Here is a 23,037-nt window from a genome sequence, read left to right as displayed (position 1 = left end):
GGTGTCTGGGGGAGGCAGGGGCTGCTCCCACTGGACCAGCTCCCTGACCCCACACACTGCTCCACTCTGCCAGCATTGGCACCAGGCAGGAAATGGGCCAGAGGCTGAAACCCCCTTGGCAAGGTGGGTGTGGGCGGACAGCTGCATATCCGCAGACCCGGCTGTGTGGCTGGGACTCATACTAGCTAATGGAGGCATATTTTTAAGTAATCCCACTTCATTAGCAACTTTTCCAGGGCCTTGGTCTGTAATGAGTGAAACCCATTAGTCATCTGACAGCTCGAGTTATTCTGCATGTCAAGTCCTATCTCTTCATTTATATATCCAGACTGTTATGGGAAGCTGGTGCGCTATGCGCACCCCTCCACCTACTCCCTGCTAATTTAAAGGTTGTTATTTTTGGCTCGAAGTAATTGTGTGCATAAAAAGTTCACTTTCCTCCAGAAAATTTAAAAGGATCCAGAATGAGGGACTGAAAAACCTCTCCTTGCTATACACCATTTGTCCAACATGGGGAAACTTTGTTTTCAGATAATTCAACACAAGTAAGGTATCCTCCTATGAAGATTCTGTCTGAGTTTATGAATGGCTGAGCTGCAAAACTGTCATTGCTTTTGGCACAAATGATACAGGAGCAGCTCACACAGACAAGGAAGGAAAAAAAAAACAGAACACAGCCTTGCAATTCACAACCAACAGAGCAGTGCAATGATAGTAATTCCATGATCGAAAACACAAAACATTTGCTCACCAGGAAATTGGAATGGGTGAGGAAAACTGAAAGCAAAATACTGTCTGCACTAGACATTCCATGTTCATTTTAAAAATTAATTATCTGGAAATAAGGCATTTTTCCCTTTGTAGGTCTGATATTTCTTCTAAAAAATATACTGGTTTCTCAGCCAGTATTTATCAGAATAATTTTCAAGCAGCAGAAAGGCTGATAGCACCTGTAGGTTTATGTAAAGCAGAGGTGTACTTGATGAATTACTGTCCACCTTAGCCTCTCTTTGAATAATGCTATTATCTGTGCTCACTGCCAGTTGCAAGGGAAGCGATATGTAAAATCAGAGTACTTTGGCTAATGGCAAAGTCAGAGTTTTCCCTGGGGTATGATTGCTTATGCCATAAGTACACGTACTGGGAAGGTAATAGCTCTGGTTTGCAATCCCAGATTTGTTGTCATTTTATGGTATTAAAGGGTTTCTTTCAATGTCATTGCTAATTTATGGATAAAGAATCCATTACTGAAAAGCCTATGTGAGGGTGAAAAAAAAAAGGACCATCAGTGAAAATAGTTATTTCTTGTTGGATTAGCTTAACCCACACATGTAAACCTAAGCAAAAGCTGTGGCATTACATTAGTTCTAGAGAACTGGTCTCGGCCCTGATTTAGGTCACAGACAGTCATTTATTGTCCTTAGATAAATCCCAGAGGGGACATTTACCCTTGTGGCCATCTTAAACCAGCAGGATTTGGTCCCATTCGCTTGATGAAAGAAATCATGGGGACATCATGAAAGTAGGCAGCAGGGAGGTCAAGAAAATAGAGACAAGCCAAAAAACACTTGAAGTGCCATTGCTATTGATAAAAACATAACCTAATCCCACAAATCTGGTATTTGTAGGAAAAGAACATTTGGTTTGGTATTGGGAGGTTGTCAAGGGTTTTCACTAGATCAGCAACACCATTAAAAAACAGCAGCTTTCAGGCACGAAAGCCCTTCCTCCGTGCTAAGAACAGTTTGAGATCAGCTGCTCTGGATCTGATTGAGTTAAGTTAATCATCTGAAGAAATTTAGTCAGTGCTTTCGAAATGCTCACAGCAGAGGTGGTAGGAGATGCAGGTAAATAATTTGTGTGGAATACCAATGTGTTTATAGGAGGGGAACAGCTGTAATATATATTAAAAGTTATTAGTGTATTCTTTGTGGTTGGGAAGTCTTCTTAGCCACTAGGTTCCTTACTACCATCTTCACCTTCTGAAGGTGTTTTATATGGCCCTCTGAGTGTCTAAGAAAAATGTTCTGTTTTCTGTTTGGTGTCTCTATGGTCTGGGGGTGTTGATTCTGGCAGCTAGCAGCAGCAGGTTTCCCGCATGCCATTTCCCTAAAGGCAGGGGTGCACCGAGAGGAGCATTCTGCTGTGTGCATGTGGGTGCTGCATCCCCTCTGCACTAGTGGCTGTGGATATTGTGGCATGGAAGGAATCACCCTTTTGGCAGCACCTAGGTAAGAGCTCAGCTGAGTAATTCGAGAGAGGCAGTACTATTCCGCAGCGATGGTGTCTAAGAAATATCTGTATGATTAATAAGAATGGATTTTCAAGTCATTTTATCTTCATAATGGCATTAGTCAGCCTGCAGGTATGTGCGCTTGTATAAAGGCGGCCTTCCGATAGCTTGCTCAGGAGCATCATCTGGTGGTGACGGCGGGGAAACATCACTCCGGCAGCTCTCGTTTCATCGAATCACTGAAGGGTTTGGGCTGGAAGAGGCCTCAAAGCCCACCCGGCTCCAACCCCTGCCGTGGGCAGGGCTGCCCCTCACCAGTTCAGGCTGCCTAGGGTTCCATCCAACCTGGCCTTGAGAGCCTCCAGGGATGGGGCACCACAGCTTCTCTGGGCAGCAGCTCACCACACTGAGTGAAATATTTCTTACTAACATAATTAATGATTTCTCCACAGCTTGTTGTTGTTGTTGTTGAGGCTGAACAAGCCCAGTTTCCTCTGTCTTTCTTCAGGAGAGGTACTCTAGCCCTCTGATCATCTTCCTCTGTACCCTCTCCAACAGCTCCACATCTTTCTTGTGCTGAGGGACCCAGGCCTGGATGCAGTACTCCAAGTGGGGTTTTATAAGGGCAGAGCAGAGGAGGAAAACCCCTTACTGAAACTCATTAGATTCATGTGTGTCCACTCCTCAAGCCTGTCCAGGTCTCTCTGGATGCCATCTCTTCCTTCTGTTGTATCAGCCACACCACTCAGCTTGGTGTCATCAGCAAACTTGCTGAGGGTACACTTGATCCCACTGCCTATGTCACTGATAAAGATGTTAAAGAGTACTTATCCCAAGACAGACCCTTGAGAGGCAATACCCATGACAGGCCTCCACCTGGACGTAAAGCCAGCACTAACTGAGTTGGGTGAATACCAAACAAGAAGCACCATGCAGGGTTATGATGACAGCTATGCCTTGGTTGGGCACGAATCCCTGAGGGACGAAGGACACAGCTTTGCTCTCTCCCTGCAGCCTAGGGAGGCAGGGAATGAACTCTCCAGCCCAGGTGCTCCAGCAGCATTGCATGTAGTCAATTTTTTTTTTTGCAGTTACTGAGGTTGGCTCCAAAGCATGGAAAGCTGCAGAAGCATGCTCCCAGAGCTACTTAAGGACATAGCTTTGTAGTCCATTGGACTTGCTGGCCAGCCCACTCCCTGGAAAGCCTACATGGGGAAACATGCCCATTTCCTGCAGAACAACAGAGGGAAGGGGCAGACAGCCCTGCTGTTTGTAGACAAGCAGGCTGCAGCAAACCTTACCCCAGCCTTCAAGACTGGCCTTCTGTCCCCAGTATTGTCAAATCAATTTGCTCTTCTCAAGCAAATTTACAGCAAAAGCATGTTTACGGAGAATTACTCGCACTTCACAGCGTGTCAGGACCTCAAGAATCAGAGAAGCACACAGCAGTTTATGAAAGGATGGGAGTGAATACCCCCTGCCCTTCATGTCTTAGCCACTGGCCTGGAGCTTTTCATCCTCAAAGATAAAGTTTTTTTTTTTATTACCTGCTCTTCATGAAAAGGCATTTCTGCCTGCAGACTATTTAAAAGCAATAGACAAAACATAATGCCAGAGAGAAGCAAAGTTTTACTTGACAGTTGGTTAGAGTAGGGCTACCCATGCCATACTTGCCATGGGGAGGAAAGCAGTGGCAAGCATTCCCAGCATTCTGCTCCTCTGGAGATGTCAGTATGGAGAGATGGAGAGTAAAAGCTGCAGTCAGTGTTGCTACAGACCATCTTCTCCTGTGTGCATGTAGGTGTGGAGTAGGGAAGAAATGGAGGCAGGGGGCAGGATAGTGTCTCCAAGAGCTTTGCATCAGTTTATCTAAATATTTAAGCCACGCTTAGCATCACTGTTTCTGTAGGTAGTCACTGATAAGGTCACTACCTCTTCTCCAAATAAACAAGAGACCTGTTGCAGACCTGTGTCATTCTTACTCCAGCTAATGATGGTGCCACAGGCATCCAGGTTTGAGAAATCCACTGGGGTTTTTTTATGACACTTCACCAAATCAACCAAGAACTTGGGTTTACCTTCTGCAGTTTAAAATACAGCTTAAGGTTTGTCAGTTCAGCTACTGCATGGGTTGAACAGTTGACATTTACACCTTCAGGCTCTTTGGAAGGACATGGTCCTGAAAGGGATCTGAGGCATGGTTAAGATGCACTGGAAGGTGAAGGATGAGGCAACAGAAGAGACAACTTCTTGCATACGCATGCTACAGAAATTAAGAGGATCTTAGCCACTGTGGGAAAGCGCTGGGTTGGATCTCTATTGCGAACAGCTCTGAGCAAGTGCTGGCAGGGGGAGAAAAGAAATCAGGGTTTATGGGGCCTTGGAAGAAGATTGCTGCTCTGAACATGAGACAAGGCCTTGGCCTGCATCAGAGGCAGGAGAGCCCACCACAGCCAAAGCTTGGGTGGCTCCAGCCCCAAAAGGGAGGAAGATCTCACAGTCTTCACTGTCACCTCAGGCTATGCTTATGCTGCAGGATGGACGAAGAACAAGAACTAATTCCTAGCTTAGCTGCTGAACAGCACTTCTGAGCACAACCCCTGTGCCTGGCTATGGGCTAGTCTGCTCTGACGGCAGGCGTACCATGCACCAACCTCATAGCTACTCAGTGAAGACAATCAGGAATCTAAAGCTTGGACTTACTCCCTGCTCCTCCTGCACTTGGCAAGTGTAGACACACCTACTTCTTAAGGAAGCTGGGGAGGAAGTGCTATCCTGCAAAGACTCTCAGAAGCCAACATAGTGTTGTAAAACTCAGAAGAAAAAGCAGAAAAGACAGATGGCAGGGGAAACACTTTTTTGCTTGTTTCTATGTTCTTTCTGTTTGACAGAGGTAGCAAAGTTATCTGGACAGAAGCATACAATGTCCTTGAGCAGTGTGGGACCATACTGGTTAGCTTCTCTGTCCTCCAGGATGACATTAAATGGAGCATCTTGACTTTTAAGAATTCTGGCTTTTTTTTCTCTTTTTTCTCTTTGGACCCTGGCTTTGTTGTAAGACAATTTCCCAGGGCAATCTTGGGCAGCTCAGCAGTGCAGAACTGTCTGAGTTGAGAGTGTACCCATCCATTCTGCCCTCGTCTGCTGTGATAGATGTTAGGTCCCACTTCGGAGGGGAGCAGGGGGTGTTAGGTGTTGCTGAATGATTGTGCCTATTGATTTGTGTTTATTAGTCCCATTATTTCTATTACACAGTTGCTTCAGCTGTCATCCATAACTCAACTCTGCCTGGCTGATGTGAGTAATAAGCCACTCTGCCCTCCAATTCCAGCAAATAGTCTGTCCGTGATGGGCATTTATTTTCCACACGCACGGACAAAATACAATTGGGGTGCTGGAGGTGGAAGGCACAGGCTGGCTCTTTGCCAAGCACAGCGCATACGGCCAAGCCATAAGCACTGCTCTTGCAGTATTTGGCAGAGCAGGGGGAAGCCAAAAGCTGGGATCTGGCCACTGCAGTGTTAGTTAGCTCTGGTATCACCCCTGCACCTCCTCGTTACTAAGTCCTGTTAGAGGATTAACTTGACTGTGCTGTCAGCATCTTACTTTCATTTCAGAAGGATGGTGAATTGTTTAGCAGCTGTATCATTAGGAAATGCTGTTGGAGGAGCCAGGTGTTTTCTGAACTGAAATTAATACTTTATGCATGCAGGGGGATTCTGTTTCTTGGAACTGCCACAGTCCCCACATCACTAAAGGGCCAGAGATCACATCCTGACATCTTTAGTGAAGATGCTGACAGAGACATTGTGTGTCTCTGTGCCATTCAGTTTTAAATCCTTTTTTCCCCAGGCAGACCATGTGAACATGACAGGCTGTTTTCATATTCTCTAATGGAGGTTTTCTTCCCACAAGCAAGTCTTATGCCCCTTGTTTTATTAAGTCTGATACGAGATGCCATACAAAGATCTCTGTATCCCCACAGGAATGAGAGCAATCCTCTGTACTAACTTGAAGGCTTTCTGATCTCTTTACAAATACACTGTTTTCAGCATATTCTCTCTTTCAGAAAACTCTCCTCTCCAGACATTTTGAGATAAGAAATCACAGTTTATATTGTCACATAGGAAAGACTCGCAAGGATTTCCAAACTACAAACCTGCTTAGAAAAGTGCAAATTAATTTTTGTCCAGGGGATGAACAGACATCATTTGTACCATTTGCTTCCTCAGACCCCTCAAACACATACCTTAAAGTTATCACACACATGCAACAGGCCATTAGGTCTTAAACAAACTCCACTTTTCCCAGATGATCTGAGGTTGGAATCCATATAAGACAGGATTAAGCAATAAGCATATCAGTTAGGTAAAGGGATGAGGACAACAGGGACTCTACCACAACAGTTCTTTAATAGAGCAAGGAATATCTTTACAAAATGTTCCTTTTAGGTCCTTTTTTCACTGACATTCACCACGAGGGAATGAAGCATGACTTGTAAAACTTTGCCTGGCATTCAGCATCTCATAATCCCTAGGTCTGAATGCCTGGCAGGTACGTGCAGGGATCCCCTCCAAAGACTTGTGGCTGTTTTAGAAAAGCTGAAGAGGAGTATGCTGCTTCATGAGGCACAGCTGAAATTTCTGCTCCTGCCCCTGGGCTTTTTAAAGAAGGATGAAAACAGTAACATTTCCATGAGAGGGCACAGAGAGTCGTGTGCCTATATAAACTAACCAATGTCCCTGGTCTGTACACTTCTTTTTCTTGAAAATTACACATTTTTGGCTATTTTAGCAAAGGAAGACATTTTCAAGTATTTTACTGATGGTAATTGTGAAAGGCAGAATCTGTCACAGGAAACCTGTACCAATGATGCCATCCAGTGGCCAGCACATTTGTCACTGCTAATAAGCTCTGAATTCACCAGAACAGACACCAACTCCCATGTCTAACCCATGCACGGTTTTATAATCATTCACATTGCATTTTTTCCCCTTGATCGTATCAGCACCAATGTTTGTCCTGAAAACATCCCACAAAGATCATTGAACAAGCCCAGCTCCTCCACCGAGCTCAGGTTCCACACAGGAACACTCAAAATTCAACCTGTGTTTCTGAGAGCGTTGTCCAAATGTTTCTTGAACTCCAGAACATGTTTGTGTGGAGGACTTACAGTGGGTCCCCAATGGATTGTCCCACACTGGGGACATCTTGCCCTCCTTCCAGAGAAGGGAAAGCAAGCAAAAAGGTGGTCTGGTGTGTGGAAATTTTGTACTCTCAGATGGGAACATTTCAATTTTTCCATGCATCACAAAGATGAGGAGCTCTGGCTTGGTTGACAGGGACAGCCTGGCTGCTGCCTGATGTCTCAGGCACAGAGGAGAAGTTCAGCATGCAGAGGCATGCAGATGTGGGAATGGAATGTTGTTTCTGCATTTGATATTAAAAAGAGCAATTGGTTTGAAGAAGTAGAACATAATGCATTTGTATTCTGTAACTTATCCTTAGAAATAGTTGATCTAAGAAGTAAAATATATACGTTAGCGGCATGTTTTAGAAACATTATTACTGAATTACATGATTAATTCTTTCTTGCAAAATTGTAATGGTTGCTAAATGTTCCAAACAATGCGAGTGTAGTGTTAGGGATTAGAAAACATATTGTAGAGTTGTTCTGTTAGGATAAGAAACTCTCAGCAAAGGAAAAACAGATTTAGCAAACATCAAAGCAGCTAGGGCCTCGACACAAGGCCGGACTGTCTCACTCCGTGAGAAGGTTGGGATGTGAGAGGCAGACACCAAGCTACCCCCCTGTCTTTCTCCCAAGCTTATCTTTGTGCAAAGAAGGACAAGCCAGTATCTGCAAAATAATGATCAAGTGTGGAATAAGTTAATTAATTAACTACAGATTTACGCTTACGCCGCGAAAATTTATGTTTGTCCAGTGTTTCCATATTTAGTGAAGCATCGAGAGGATTGTGAACGTAAAGTACTCAGCCAATGAGGAACTGGGGGAGAAAGAGATAAGCGTCAAGGAATAGGGAATAAAAGATGTAACTGTTTTCTGGGTGCTCTCCTGCTATTGCAATTGTGAATAAAATCTGCTTTATCAGAGATACTGTCCTGGAAAATTATTTGGATATTTCCAACACAGAAGAACTGAACACAATGAGGGTAGGGCTTGAAAGAGAGAAGAGCCGAAGTCACCTCATGGCACCAGCAGCAAGCCTTCAGCTACCCAGGGCCAAGCACAACTGGAATATGAGACCTGAAAATCCTACACGCCTGTTGTGTCCAGCTGAGGCTGCAGGGAATATTCATAGTAAGTACTTGGGTGTGGAACTGTGTCTGGCTGCATTGCACCTGCCTACAATGAGCAGCTCATTCCATATGATTAAGCAAAGGCTGCTGCTGCCCCACAGACCTCTTGGCATGACTGCACGTGGCATTACTCCTTAGCCAGGTTATAGTCAGAGTGATCCAGGCTCGGAAATCCCCGCTGTTAAGTATGTGCATGTTGCCTAGACCTTACTGACAGGTCTGGATTAGGCACTAACTATGCATGTAGTTAGGAACGGGTGCTAATCTCCAGCAGCTGGCTGCAGCAGCCTCTTCTTCCTCTGTAGCCACAGGCACACCAGCGTATCTGAGTATCTGAGCCATGTGATGCAGTGGGCCGCATGCCAGGAGGCTTAAATCATTCCAGCTCAGGAAGCATACAGGGACCGTCCCGCCAGGCCCACGTGCCCACTGCAAGTCAGTGGCAGCACGCTGTGGTGTGTGCTGACAGCGCTGGATGCAGTTCAACACAGGCATGGGTTTCAGCGGATGCTGTAGCTTGTTCCAGAACAGCTACGAGGCTTGGCTCTGGGACAGAGCCACGGGCTGGCTTTTCAAAGTCTCAAACAGCTTATAAATGAACAGAAGGGGACTTTTTCTGTCCACCAAAACCAACAGTCGTAATACCTGAGTCCCAGCCAGGAACTTGTATATCTGCTCTGGCCACATTTTGTGAAAGCTTTCTGGATCACACAAACCCAGAGAGCCGACGATCGCCCTTCACACGTGCTGGGTGCAAAGTCTGCAGGCCTCTTCCTGTGGTGCACTTTGTGCTTTTGGCAGGCAGGAGATGTTTACTGATCTGTGAAAGAAATCCTAATGGATGCAAAGGTGATCACATAAATATTAATTATGCAGTAGTGTAGCAACTGCATTACAATACCTGGCTAATGGGCTTTGCAGCTGTATTCCCACTTATTCATTATTTGTATTAAAATAGCACCCAGGAGTCTCTTTACACTGACTGCCACATGAACCCATGCTCCCTGAGTCGTGTTTCTAATTTGTAAAGGAACTCAGTCACTCCCTGATCTCCTTGTGTCCTGGGAGAATAAATCATGCCTATACAGCTCCTAATCAAACACATCTTTGTTGTCTTGGAGACCTGCCTAGATATATTCCAACACGTTTGGCAGGTTTGATTTCCCACTGCAGAATGTCATAGTTTACCCTCCCATAGCATTTAGGTAGGTTCTAACTGTATATTAATTAGTGTTTTCATTGTGCTTTTGTGCTGAATGAGATGATTACCCAGCACAGATGAGTTAAGCAAAATAAAGAAAGAAATAAAAACCTTCATTCTTTGGTACACTGACACCTGTTGCATTACTAAAATGTAAATATTAAAGAGAGTGCCAAACAGTTCGCATCAGAAAACACTGAAAAGTACATCTGTATGAAACTGCTTGGGAAGCTACTCTTAGGATATGCTCCTCTGGGTCAGGATTGATAATCAACTTCGTATCAAGTGCAATTAAAAGTTTAATTACAACTACAAGTGCTTCACAGAGAAACTCCTAGCTAAAAATATAAGATTAGGCATTTCTTTTTCTGTGCTGTAAATGAAATCGTTACAAAGCCATTCTTTTTATATGATGTAATGTACGAAAAGGCACGGGCTTCCACACAGAGGCCCAGTAAGTGCAGGCTGAGATGCAGGAGCTCATGAGGCTGGAGAGCTGGAGGCACGGCTGTTTGCCATAACCAGGATGAAGGACTCACTGGACTTTGCTCTGCCCAACGTTGGCCATGCCAACGCGTTCCTGTGAGAGCAGCAAACCTCACCCTGTAGGCCCTCATTTTGTTGATGCAACCCCAGCAGCAACCCTCCATCTTGCCTGCACTCAGCTTTTTGCCCTGAAAAAATAAACAGTGCATCAGCAGACAGATCTTGAATAGCAGCAGTGAATGGCTGCAGCGATTTGCAGCGACAAGCACTGCACTGGGTACAAAGGTCTTCATCAGCTCTTACACAACCTCTCCTCTGAGTCTCATGTTTCAGAGTTGCTCAGCTTGTATAGCAATGGAGGGTCAGGGACTACAGCAGATTACCTCAGTTCAGCCATTGAAAGCAAGTGTTATTTTTCACTCTTGTACATTCCATTTGAAGGATTTCCAGGCTGGCACTACTTTAACTACACAAACGTTACGGTTATCAGCACAACCACCACTTAATTGGCAGGCTTTTCACTAGGGAGCCACCATCACAAAGTTTCTAGTGAAATAACTTTTAATAATTGCTCTTGTCAACTTCAAAATGCTCTACAAACACTAAGTGACTTAATTACCTCTCCCAGAGTCCCTCAGAGGCAGGGAAATGTCATTACCCACAGGTAATCAAAGGAAAGTCTTGAATGACACACGATGTCTTCCCCAGGACAAGGCAAAGGCTTGGACTTTGGTGTTCAGTGCTTTTTGAGATGCAGTGGAGTATCTTAAAGGTAGGGAACAGCAGCTCCAGGACCCCTTCAGGAGCAGCTAGAGGCCAGAGGGGGTATCTCGAAATATCTCAGATGGCATTAAGACATCAGTGCCGAACTCGGTGACAAAGCACACATTAGAGAGGAAATTCCAGCATCTAGGTCATGGAATCCCAAGGGAGAACAAACAGTGAGCCACAAGCCTTTTCCAGACCTTTCCCAGTGCAGAATAACAATCTAGTTGCAGTACAGTGCTCTCCTTTCTGAATAAGCCTGCAAAGAAAGATGTATATCGTGCTTTCTGTTCACTAGGTGACTCCCAGATGTTGCAAATCCTCACTGGTGCCATAGCACAAGGTCACATCAACACTGGAAATGCAATTTCCACTTTCCACAGAGAGCCTTCAAATGAAAAGACCATGCAACCTGCCCATTACAGCACTGGGAAACCACTGCTCATCATCATCGGGAAGAATGAGATAAGAAGAACCAAAGAGATGCTACAGGAACAGGAGGAAGGAACACTGTGAGCCAGCCCCGCTGGCATTCTTCACCTTCAAAGCCAGAGGTTGCAGAGAAGAGACAGCTGTCTGCTTTCCTGCATGCTGGGCTGGGCACACCTGTACTTAGCTCATCTGCAGTCTTCCCTTCACATACACATATTCAGGGTCCTTACCGGCCTACAGATAGGAACATTTAACAAAATTCATATTGTTTCTATTCGTTTTTCTTAATGTAAGTAGATAAACATTAAAAAAAATAACAGATTCACAGACAACGACTGTGTTGGGTGAGCACCTATGCTCAGGAGGTCTGCAATGATACTGATGATTACAATCTTAGTTTCACTCTGCATTTCTCCATGAGAGTCACCCCAAGTAAAAACACTACATTTGCACAGTGTACCAGAGGTATGGCTGCCATGGGAATTTCAACCCTAAAAATGCCTCTGATTTTCTAATCCATGTAAAATCCTGATCTAACTGCATGTTAATCTGTTGGAGGGGCATTACTCTCAATATATGACATATCTGTACAGTATATAAGAACTTGGGTTTTTTTGCTTCTGTGCACATTTTGCATAGAAGTTGATGAGTCCCTATGTAGATTAGACTTCCATTAACCTACATTACACAACAATTAATTAATTTGCCCTTTAAGCAAACAAATTAGGAAATAACTAAGACTCTCTTGCACCTAGCCCCTCAGAAATTACTGTCTCCCATCATGCAGCGTGAGCAACCTTTTTGATCATCACTGCTTCAATTCCCTGCTAGAACTTGCCTTGCAGATAACTGCAGAACGGTGCCAATAGGCAAAGCCATGTGTCTGCCCAGCCCTAAGTCCGCCCCTCATACTCTCTTCACCCGCCCTGAGCTCTGAGTCAGCTCTCACTATCACCATTTTACCTATCTATAAAAATGCATCCAGGCCCAAGGTCTGGACTTCTTCCAAGTCAGGACAGTAGAACTATGTCACGGGGCAAAGGGAGTTGGCAAACAAAGAGCTGTAAGAAATAACACACTCTTTCTCACATTGGCCAGATCTTGAAGATCATACTGCAGTTCATACTATCAAAGGTTAGCATTGCACTTGTTTTCTCCTTCGGCACTGATATGTCAAACAGTAAAATAAGTTACTGCTACCAAGCACCCTGTTCAGCTTCTTTGTGGTTTTGGTTTTTTCCCCACGAAATCTGTTCCCTAACAGTGAGATGTAAGAAAGTTACAAGCAAGCATGAGAAAGCAAAACAAAAACCTTTCTCTATCTTCTTATGTAAGACTCTTGAGAAAGAGCACACATGTAAGCTAATACTATTTTATTTCTATTGCACTAGTGAAAGAAAAGGGTAACAGAAAACACTCCAAAAGGTGAGGCCATGACCTAGATAAGATTACTGATCTATTTCTGTATGTGCCACACAAACTCCTGTAAATTAGCTCTCTAAATCTGCCTCTCTTCTTTAGCCTTCCACTGCTGATCTGTTCACCATGCTGTCTCCTAGTATCCTTGTTAGCTGCCTTCTGTCTAACTTAGTCCTTAGCTATCTCAGAGCTCAGGCTTTTTCCACATGTAAGTATTTGTTACTGATGCCTTATGTGATCTCTGAAATCACTCTGAAATTCCTAGAATTAATTTACTTAACATATTAAGAAGCTTACCACATCTAGTTCTTTGCCATCTGTTTGTCCTACAAAGAAAGGCTGAGGAAAAAGGGCTTGCTCAGCCTGGAGAACAGAAGGCTCCAAGGAGACCTCTTTGCCAACTTTCAGAACCTAAAGGGAGCTTATAAGCAGGAGGGAAATCAAACCTTTTACATAGGTTGTTAGTGACAGGATAAAAGGGAACAGTTTTAGACTGAAAGAAGGGAGATTCAGATTATATGTTGGGGAAATTTCTTGCTGAGAGGGCGGTGAGGCACTGGCACAGCTGCCCAGAGAAGCTGTGGTGCCCCATCCCTGGAGGTGCTCAAGGCCAGGTTGGATGGGGCCCTGGGCAGCCTGAGCTGGTGGGGGGCAGCCCTGCCCATGGCAGGGGTTGAAGCAGCATGAGCTTTGAGGCCCCTTCAACCCAAACCATTCTGTGATTATGATTCTGTATTCACGTGGAGATATGAAGGTAGACAGTACTTGAAAACTCCAGAAAGGAAGGAATAAACCTGCCTGATAAAAAGAGTTGGATTTCGAGACTGGCCTAAAAATAAGAGAAAGTACTACAGCACAGCACTCAAGATGTCCCCTGTAATGAAAGAACAGTGGGGGAAAAAAAAAAAAAAAGAACAACAAAAAGCAGATAATGATACAAGACGTTATGGATGACAGAAAATAAATTGAGTCACTGCTATCCTACCATGTTTACAAATCATTAGAAAACAAATTACACATGTCCTGCGGGCACTGACATCTTTCCTTTTGATCTAGCAGGCATTCAGGATGTTGTGCCACGCACACAAACTCGTTTGCTCACCGCTAATTTGCAGAGCCTCCACTCTCCATGAGGATCAGGAACAAATTGCAGGGAGCTGAACCATTCATGATGCCAAGATGCTTCCCAGATAGGAAGCGGTCCAGGATTCTTTCCAGGATTAAGCAAGCACTTCTGTCTCACAGAGAAAAACTCCCCAGGTATTTTTTTCTCTGTATTTTCAGGGTTCAGTTCCCTGACTGATGGGGCGAGAGAACCCACGGACCCCTGCTCCAGGAGAGGGGGAAGGGGAAAAGGGGGAAGGTAGGGCCTGAAAACGAAACAGCAGCAATGAGCTAAGGGAGAAAAGTAATTTTCCAAGTATGATATCAGAATGCAAGATAACGTAATGCAGTATACTATATATAATAATATTTGCTTTTAGTTCTCACTGCTCTAGCCTGTTATCAGTAGACCACAAATAACGTGAATCTCCCTCCACTGAGTGTGCTTTGCTCAACTGTAACAGGCGAGTTCTCCCCTTGTCCTTATCTCAACCCACAAGCCTTCTTTCATCACGACTTTCTCCACTCCTCAGCTATTCATAGAATGGCCTGGGTTGAGAAGGACCACAATGATCATCCAGTTTCAACCCCCTGCTGTGTGCAGGGTCGCCAACCAGCAGACCAGGCTGCCCAGAGCCACATCCAGCCTGGCCTTGAATGCCTGCAGGGATGGGGCATCCACAGCCTCCTTGGGCAACCTGTTCCAGTGCCTCACCACCTCTGTGTGAAAAACTTCCTCCTAACATCTAACCTAAACCTCCCCTGTCTCAGTTTAAAACCATTCCCCCTTGTCCTATCACTACCCACTCTCACAGTCGCTCCCCCTCCTGTTCATAGGCTCCCTTCAAGTACTGGAAGCTCACAACGAGGTCTCCCCGCCACAGTCCCTTCAGGCACTCCACAGAGGAACCCGAGCCAGGTAACCAGCAGAGGTAACGGCCCGTAGCGCAACAATTACGGAGCACAGCCGTTACACAACCGCCCCACAGCCACACCCCCGCGCGCGCCCGACGGTTGGAGGCGGCTCGCTTGCCCATTGGCCCAGGAGACGGCGCCGCTGATTGGCTCTCCCTCCGCAACGCCCGCCGTTCCTCTTGATTGACAGAGCCTCGCACTGTAGTTGCGCGAGAAGACCAGAGAGCGCGCTGTGATTGGCCGCGGTGCTGACGGCCGCGCTATATAAGCCCCGCGGGAGAGGCGGGCACGTTAGCCCTCGGGTGCTCGTAAGCAGCTGTGTGACTGCGCGCCCTCTCCGGCCGTTGCGAGAATATGGCGACGCTGAAGGCTGTGTGCGTGATGAAGGGGGACGGCCCCGTGGAGGGGGTCATTCACTTCCAGCAGCAGGCAAGGCCCGGCGGCGGCGGATGGGGCTCTGTCAGCACGCTGTCCGGCCGCGGTGCTGAGTCATGGCGCGGGGCGGGCGGGCGGCTGCGGGCGTCGGGGGGAGCGAGGCCGGGCTGTTGTCTTGCGTCCGCCGGTCGGTGGGGCGGGGCGTGCCTCGTGTCTGCGGGGTGGGTGTGGGAGAGCTCCGGGTCGGGGCAGCCGGGGGTCAAGGAAAGGGTCTGCATCACAGCGGTGGGCGTGGAACGGGCTGCACGGGGCTGTGGGCATGGCCTCCCAGTGCTGGAGTTTAAGGAGAGTTTGGCCAACTCTCAGGCATATATTCTGATGTTTGGGTAGAGTTCTTGGGGCTCGCTTCCAGCTTCCAGGTGATTCTGCATTGGTGGCTGAATTTTTATTGGCCTGGAAGCTTCTCTTGTAATGAGTCTCTTTCATGCTGCAGTCACATCAGTAGTAACCATCTCTTTGTACTACAGGGTAGTGGACCAGTAAAGGTTACTGGAAAAATTACTGGCTTGTCTGATGGAGATCATGGCTTCCATGTCCATGAATTTGGAGACAACACAAATGGTAAGATGCCTGTCTTAGCTTCTGAGTTACAGCTGCAGTGTGATCAGCTTCAAGGAGCTGCTTCTAGTGTCACTGCAGCAACCATCTTCAGCATATGTGTGTTTTATGACTGCACATCTGTTCTAAGAAACTATGATTCCTAAGGAATTGATTCTCAGAATATTCTTTGAACACATTTAGGCTACTGTTCAAGGCCTGGTATATCAAGCACTGGCCTAATTACTTTTTTGACCTAGTTTTTAACATGGTGTTAAGAAATTGGAAAGCTTTCATCTGGCGAAGAGCGTTCTTGAATGAGTCATCTGGATTTGTTGAACTTGGAGTAATGTTTGTATGTTTATAGATCTAGCTGGAGAGCAGCTGTTTCATCAGTAATGATTTTTAACACTCTCACACTATGGGAGGACTAAGGTCACGTATGGTATGAACACCAACTTTAACTGCTTTTGGTGGTTCTTCTTTTTTAGGGTGTACCAGCGCAGGTGCTCACTTCAATCCTGAAGGCAAGCAGCACGGTGGACCAAAAGATGCAGATAGGTAAGTTTAATGGGCCTGACCTAATGCTACTCAGTTGCAGCAGCTGTGTAAACTCAGCTTTCAGCTTGAGAGGCTGCTGCCTAATTGCTAGGATAGTGCTAGAGGGAAACCAGCAATTTCAGCAGGACTTCTGAGGTCAGTTACCGAGGTACTTGGCGATCGCACAGCAGTGCTTCAGGCACCCTGGCTTCAAGAGCGTGTGCAAAATGTAGTCTTTAGTACAATGGTCTTATCACAGCCTAGGGAGAAGAGGAAGTAAGTATGGGCTGTTAGTGAATGTTCATTAGGAGATAAGTGAGAAGGGAAAGGAGGATCCTGTACTAATACCTCTAGTGGTGCCTTGCTTCTCTTTTGGAGCTAGCTATTGACAGCAGAGGCCCTAAACTCTCATGTGTTGAGCTGCGTGTAGGTTTGTCATATGGCCTGTGAGGACCCTCACTGGGGCCTTGGAGAGTCTGCAAGATGAGTACAAAGCTGTGTGCCTGGCACAGGGGCTATTCATTTGGTGTGCTGGGTTTTTCTTAACCTCTTGCCTTAGGTACTGTGCTGCCTACAGGATGTATTCTTGTAGGGGTTGTGTGCCAGATGTAAGTACTGGTCTGTTTGCACTGAATGCCTCTGTCCTTGCCTTGAAAGTCCTCTGTCAGTGGAAGCTGACTGAATTCTTCCTGGGAAGTAGTTAAATGGCCCAGCTACCTTTGAGGGGGGACCCTTTCATGTCTAAGGTATCTATGTAGTGTTTGAGCCCACTGCTGAGCAGCAGTTGCAGTAATATGCTCGCTGGGTTCCAAGACTGGGAAGGTGCTGCTATTATACTGGCCTTCAGCCTAAAAGATTGTGCAAGTCTAAAAGGTGGGTTGATCTTGCAGAAGTAGGTTCTGGTCAAGCACTGTGACCAATCTGACAGTGTTGGTCAAGTTTTTAGGTACTTTGTACCTACAGCTTCTAGTCTTGATTGGTACCTCTTGGAGTGATCAGTTCCTTGCCAGATGAAGTACATTGGGTGAGAGCTGTCTGGATGAAAGCAGTGCGAAATGGTGGCTGAAGGGCTTCGCAGGCAGGCAGGCACTCTAATGCTAAAGGTCACAGTTACACGAGCGTTGTGGCTTCTGTTGATTCTGTCAGATCTTGCTTCTGATGTAACCTGCCTGCTCAAGCAGCTATAGGCTGGGGGTTCTTTGTGAAAGCATGAGAAGTAAGCTGTGCTTCTGTAAGGCTACAGTTGAAGCCTGTTGTACTAAAATTTCCTGGTTGCTTAAATCAAGCAAGCTCCTAAAGGGAAAATTGCCTTTGTCCTTATTCTCTAGGATGGAGCTAAAAATATGAAATCAGCACTCTTTTCTCAGGAAGCAGGTAGTTGGCAGGTACTAGCAGAGCTGCTCACCCTGTGAGCATGGACAGTTCGAGGAACAAATTGGTGTATGAGGTTCCATCAGCTTCAAATGAATGGTTTGTTTGGGGGTAGTTGTGTGTGGGGGGGGAAAAACTCCAGTGTGTCCAAATGTTCTACAAATACTGAGCTGAGTGAGGATTAAAACCCACCTAAACTGTATTAGTGTGTAATGTCAATATGGGGGAATGCAGGCAGACTTGAACAGTCATTCCTACACTGGTTAGACATTAGCCAGCATTTCACGTATCCCCTTTGACCTATCCCTTGTCAAACTGCTTTTACTAATCCTGTTTAAGCCTGAAGCCAGCAGCATTTTGTGGAATAGCTGATTTGTTGTATACAGTAAAAGTGCAGTAGTAGTGTTTGTCATGCCTTGTATGTACAGGAAAGGTTAAGACAGTAGTTTAAGATTTTCCTTCTGAGCAGAGGGAAATAGTCTCCATCAGCATGAAGGAATTGCTAGCACTTAAGAGTTGAGCACTGTTTGCTTAGCTTGCTAGGAGATAATGGCACTCCTTTCCCACAAGTGGGTTAGCCTTCGTACTTCAAGTTCTACCTCAAATTGGATTTTAATCATGTCTTGAACTGAAGGAGTTAAAATCCATGGCTGGGGGGGTAAATGAGTGTGTGTGTGTGTGTGTGTGTGTGTGTGTGTGTGTGTGTGAGAGATGGAGTACTTGAGTGTGATAACTTGGCATTGTGTTGTGCAGGCCATCTGTTAGGGCTTTCAGTTCAACCAGACTCTGAGTTTCTGTGCTTCTCTGTGCAGGCATGTGGGTGACCTGGGCAATGTGACTGCTAAGGGAGGAGTGGCAGACGTAGAAATAGAAGATTCTGTCATTTCTCTTACTGGACCACACTGCATCGTTGGCCGTACCATGGTGGTAAGTGCCTTGCTACCAACCTAGGGGCTTTAAAGAGCAGTGGGTTAGTCCTTGCTGTTTGATATGCAGGTTTTAGCATGGGGTTTTTGATGTGGTGACACTTTGTTATTATGAGATCTTAATTTTCTGCTGCCCTTGTTGAGGATAATTTTAAGTGTGCTTCTGGCTGTGTGTGATTAAAGCAAGCTGAGTTGAGTAGGGAACCTGTAGTCAGCCACAAATGCTATCAGTGGAAGGCACGGCAGCTGACTCAAACTGGGGAAAGAGTGCGTGCTGCTCTGACAGTCAAGTAGCAGGGAGTTCTGTAATATAACATGTAATGCAGTGGCTGGGATGCTGCATCTTCAGTGCAGCTCTGAGGGTGAACTGGAAGCCTGAGTTTGCTCTTAGAGTAGTGATAACTTTCTGAAATTTGGGGTTCTGGTGACTTCCAGTTCAAACAAATACAACTGAAGGTGATGTATCTTTATGGGCAAGTCTAGTCCTGAATTCTTAGCATGTGTACCACCTGGCATTCAGCATTACAAAATGGTAAGTGCTTTTTGTGCTGTAATGCCTCGCTGGTAGCTGGCAGCCACTGCTAGTATGTGTGTAATGAAAAATGCAATGACATGAATTAAGGTATCTTCACTTCTCTTCTAGGTCCATGCAAAAAGTGATGACCTGGGTAGAGGGGGAGATAATGAGAGCAAACTAACTGGAAATGCTGGACCTCGTTTAGCTTGTGGTGTAATTGGAATAGCCAAGTGCTAACTGTTGTACCTGAGATGTTTAAGATGGCAGTGGGAAATGAGCTGTATTTCATTGTGATCGCTGTTCTTGCTCTTCTTTGTGCAAGCAAAAGATTTATCACTTAATCTCATTACTACTCTGCGTTCTCAAGTATCAGTTTAACTGGTGAATACTGACATAATTTTGTATTATGTATATTGCAATTAAAGTGTTACTAATGGAAAAATCTCTGTAGTCCTCTGCTAAAGCATCTGCTGTAACCATTTGAAGTGCAGTCTTTGCTAACTGGAACTCCTGTTCTGTGTAATGGAAGATGGCTGGCAGGGATCACATGCTGAACACCAAAGCTGCTCCTATATTGCAGGATTTAGAAGATGAGGAGTCTTAAGAGTTCTAGCAAAGCTACTCACCAAATAGCAGTAGGCAGTTTGCAGCACTGTATGTTTCAAATTGGGTAATAAACTTGCTGGGCAAAATGCATGTTGGTCTTGGCAGTCTATTAAAACTCTACAGCTGATTTTGTAAGGCTTGGACTTCATGGAAGTAGCTTGCTGATAGCATCCAACAAATTGCATTGTGGCAGCAACCTTGGAACTGCTGCCTTGCTCTGTGGTGCACCCCTGAAAGTGTGCCATGTCCTGTATTAATAACCTGACACCTGCTCTGTATCCCAGCCAGTGCCTTTATGCTTTCCTACAGAAATGTCACATTTTACAGCAAGAGGACAGGTGTTGGGTGACAGAAGTCTGATGCTGAAGTACTGGGGGGCAGCCCCAAGTGTGCAAGATGTTCTGTTTGCAGCACGTGTGGCCTTAGAGTAGGGGCTGGGTTCTTGTGGGCAGGTGCAGAAACCTCTCTGTGGTGAGAATTTGGGGTTGGTGTTCAGTGGCAGACTGGGTGCAGTGGTGAGGACGTCTTCAAGCTCTGTAGGTTTCTAATAGGGAGAAAGTCTGGAATAAAATGCGTGTACAGAGGCAGGAGTTCTGTATTCAAGTTGCTCAAGTCTTGTCAGTGGTGTAATCACTGAGATTGCTCCAGCTTTTGCTTTTCTTGTATGTACCTTGTAGACACAGATTTCCAAGTCTTTTAATAGAGAAAATTGAGTTTTAATGAAGACTTGTATCAACATTCCTTTTATCTTGTACATAAGTGATACTCATGGAAGTAGTTGGTTATACTTCCAGTGACACCCAGATTCCAGTGTAACACGTTACAAATGGAATGGCTTTCAGAATAGCAAGAAGACTCTAAAAACACTGAACTTACATTCATTACAGGTGGCATTACAGGTGTGTACAGCCTCTACCCATCTGTACCTCTTCTGGTGGCTTGGCCTGTGCTCTCATTAAGCTGCAGCTGAAGAAAGATAGTTGGTGTACCTTTCAAACTGCTTCTTAGATGTTGAGGATCTCAGAACACTTTGAAAATGCATGATACCATCACAACCTCCTTGTGGTTAGAAGCTCAGAGGGTGGCTATGTTGTCTCCCTGTTCCCTAAGTGGGGGGGAAAGCCACAGGTGTGTGACAACAGCAGGGTGAGCAGCACAGGATGAAAGCTCTGGCAGCTCCGCTGCTCAGCCACGTTCAGTGCTGAACCCTGCTTCTCTGAAAGCAGAGCTTCACATTCAGCTGTCTTTGCCATCTTGGCTGAAGTATCTGAGCAGGCACTACCCAGAAGTCAGCGCTTGTTGAAGCAGGGAGAAGCAATACTTGGTTTATATGCATGCACACAGCCCTAAGTGGCAGGCATAGGCTCAGTAATCAAGGTATTAGCTGTTAACATTATGGGGTCTTTATCTGTAATGGATGCTTACACTGAGCTGACTTCTCTGTTTCTAAAGCCAGAGATTCAATAGTCAGTTCAAGAGCAGGATACACTTGTACTGGTGATGCATCCCCAGCATGGTTACTGCTTCAGGAGGCAATAAAGCATCACGCAGACAACATCCAAAGTTCTCCCTAGCTACTGTTTTCCAGTTTCCCAGAAAGAGAGAGAATACAGAGGTGGCATTTGTGTGAACAGATGAACCTTCCATTTCTTTTATTCTTGCCTTAAATCTTTTAATAAAAGTGGATTTGTTAAAAAAGAAAATCCTACCTCCGTACAGAGTTATGACAGTTCTTACTGAGACGGTCTTAAAGTGTGCCAGTGGTGTCTGGCTGTATATGGAGTTAAGTGTGAAACAGACATTAAGGACACGAGTTTTAACACATGGAAGCTGAGTTCAGTACAAGTATGTAAACAGGTTTTTTTTTCTCTTTTTATTCTGCTATTGCAAGAACATAAAAATATATGTCCTCTTCCCCATTCATAACTCCACATTTGCTTTCCCTCCCCTCTCCCTCCCCCAGAAGAAAAGTTCCTCTGCCACAGAGCAGCTATGGAAAAGTACTGATGTAAAAAAGCAGCTGCCCTCGCTTAGGGGAAAAAAAAAAAACGACAAAAAAACCAACTTTAAAAGCAGAACACGCCTATAGCAAGGAGAAAAAAAATTAAATATGCACAGGATTCATACAATTTTTCCACTACACTTTCAGAGCATAACGAGGTTCAATTGAACGCCTGGTGCAGCCCGAGCCTCGCATTCAGTGCGTGGGCTGATCAGAGAGCGATACAGCATGGACGTGTTGGGGCTCAGGCTGCTCGGCGTCACGCGGCGCTCTCTCGAGACTGTTTGCACCCAAAGGGCCAACCGCAAAGAAGCAGGATTTGCCCTGTCAAAATCTACCCCGATTCTTTAAGTCACCCGGAGAGAAAATGGTAAAACTCTGACAAACACAAAAATAAGCATTCTTTTTCCATCAGTCCAACAGGTACGACGCTCGGCGGCTAAAAACTTCAGACCTACCTCTTGCAGGCTTACAGGAGGTACACATCATTAACACAGCGGTAGCAGCCCGGCTTTGTGAGGACAGGCAGCACGTTAAAATCCTCGAGCGGTCTCTCACTTCCCCATCAACTCCCAGCCCCGCTTCAATAAAGACAGGCTTTGCGTCGCACATGGTTTTTTGGTGTCTGTCTTTGATTTCTCTTTCACCCCGCTTTCCAAACGGCCGTCAGTGCGTAAGGCGTGCAGAAGGTGCTCAAGCGGTGCCCTTCGTGCCCACTGCACAACCTCACAGAGCCGCCCAGGGATGGCTGAAGGCGTCCCCTTCACGCTGATGAGGCAGCGTTTAGCACAGAACCACTTGGAGGGAGGGGGGAAAGGAAAGAAAAGAGACAAAACCAGGCTCGGTCGCATTGCAAACACCGAACGGAACACTGCAAATAGCCCCGCAATTCACATTTCCAAACCAACCTTTACCTCCCACGGTCAGGTAGATCATTAAAATGCAGCAAGCTAAAACTCAAGGTGACTATTACAAATAAAAATTGGCTTCCGTGAACAGCTACACAAACAGATGGATTCCTTTTAACAAATAGAAACAGCACAGTCTAATTTAGACTCCCGTACAGCGTCAGCAGTTCAAACTTAAAAGATGTCGAACGATCCTTCTCCACTTCAGTGCAGTGTAGGAAGAATAGCACACGTTAAGGTTTGTTACGAAAATAGAGTTTATTAAAAACACATCCCTATTGTTTTGAGGAGCTTTCACCGTTACCTTTTCTTAAATTAA

At 45.5% G+C, this 23,037-nt stretch overlaps 1 protein-coding gene across 1 annotated transcript; it reads left to right on the top strand.

Annotated features, from left to right (window-relative positions):
- The first annotated feature begins 15,159 nt into the window (after positions 1–15,159).
- Positions 15,160–19,898, top strand: SOD1 (superoxide dismutase 1). The gene is made up of 5 exons (XM_052674099.1): positions 15,160–15,305; positions 15,779–15,872; positions 16,340–16,409; positions 18,572–18,686; positions 19,329–19,898. The coding sequence occupies exons 1-5, from the start codon at positions 15,231–15,233 to the stop codon at positions 19,437–19,439; spliced, it is 465 nt and encodes a 154-aa protein (XP_052530059.1). The 5' UTR covers positions 15,160–15,230; the 3' UTR covers positions 19,440–19,898.
- The last annotated feature ends 3,139 nt before the right edge of the window (positions 19,899–23,037 follow it).

Source organism: Tympanuchus pallidicinctus, unplaced genomic scaffold, assembly GCF_026119805.1.
Source record: "Tympanuchus pallidicinctus isolate F22 unplaced genomic scaffold, pur_lepc_1.0 scaffold14, whole genome shotgun sequence".
NCBI lineage: Eukaryota > Metazoa > Chordata > Aves > Galliformes > Phasianidae > Tympanuchus > Tympanuchus pallidicinctus.
This window is presented reverse-complemented; position numbering and strand designations above follow the sequence as displayed.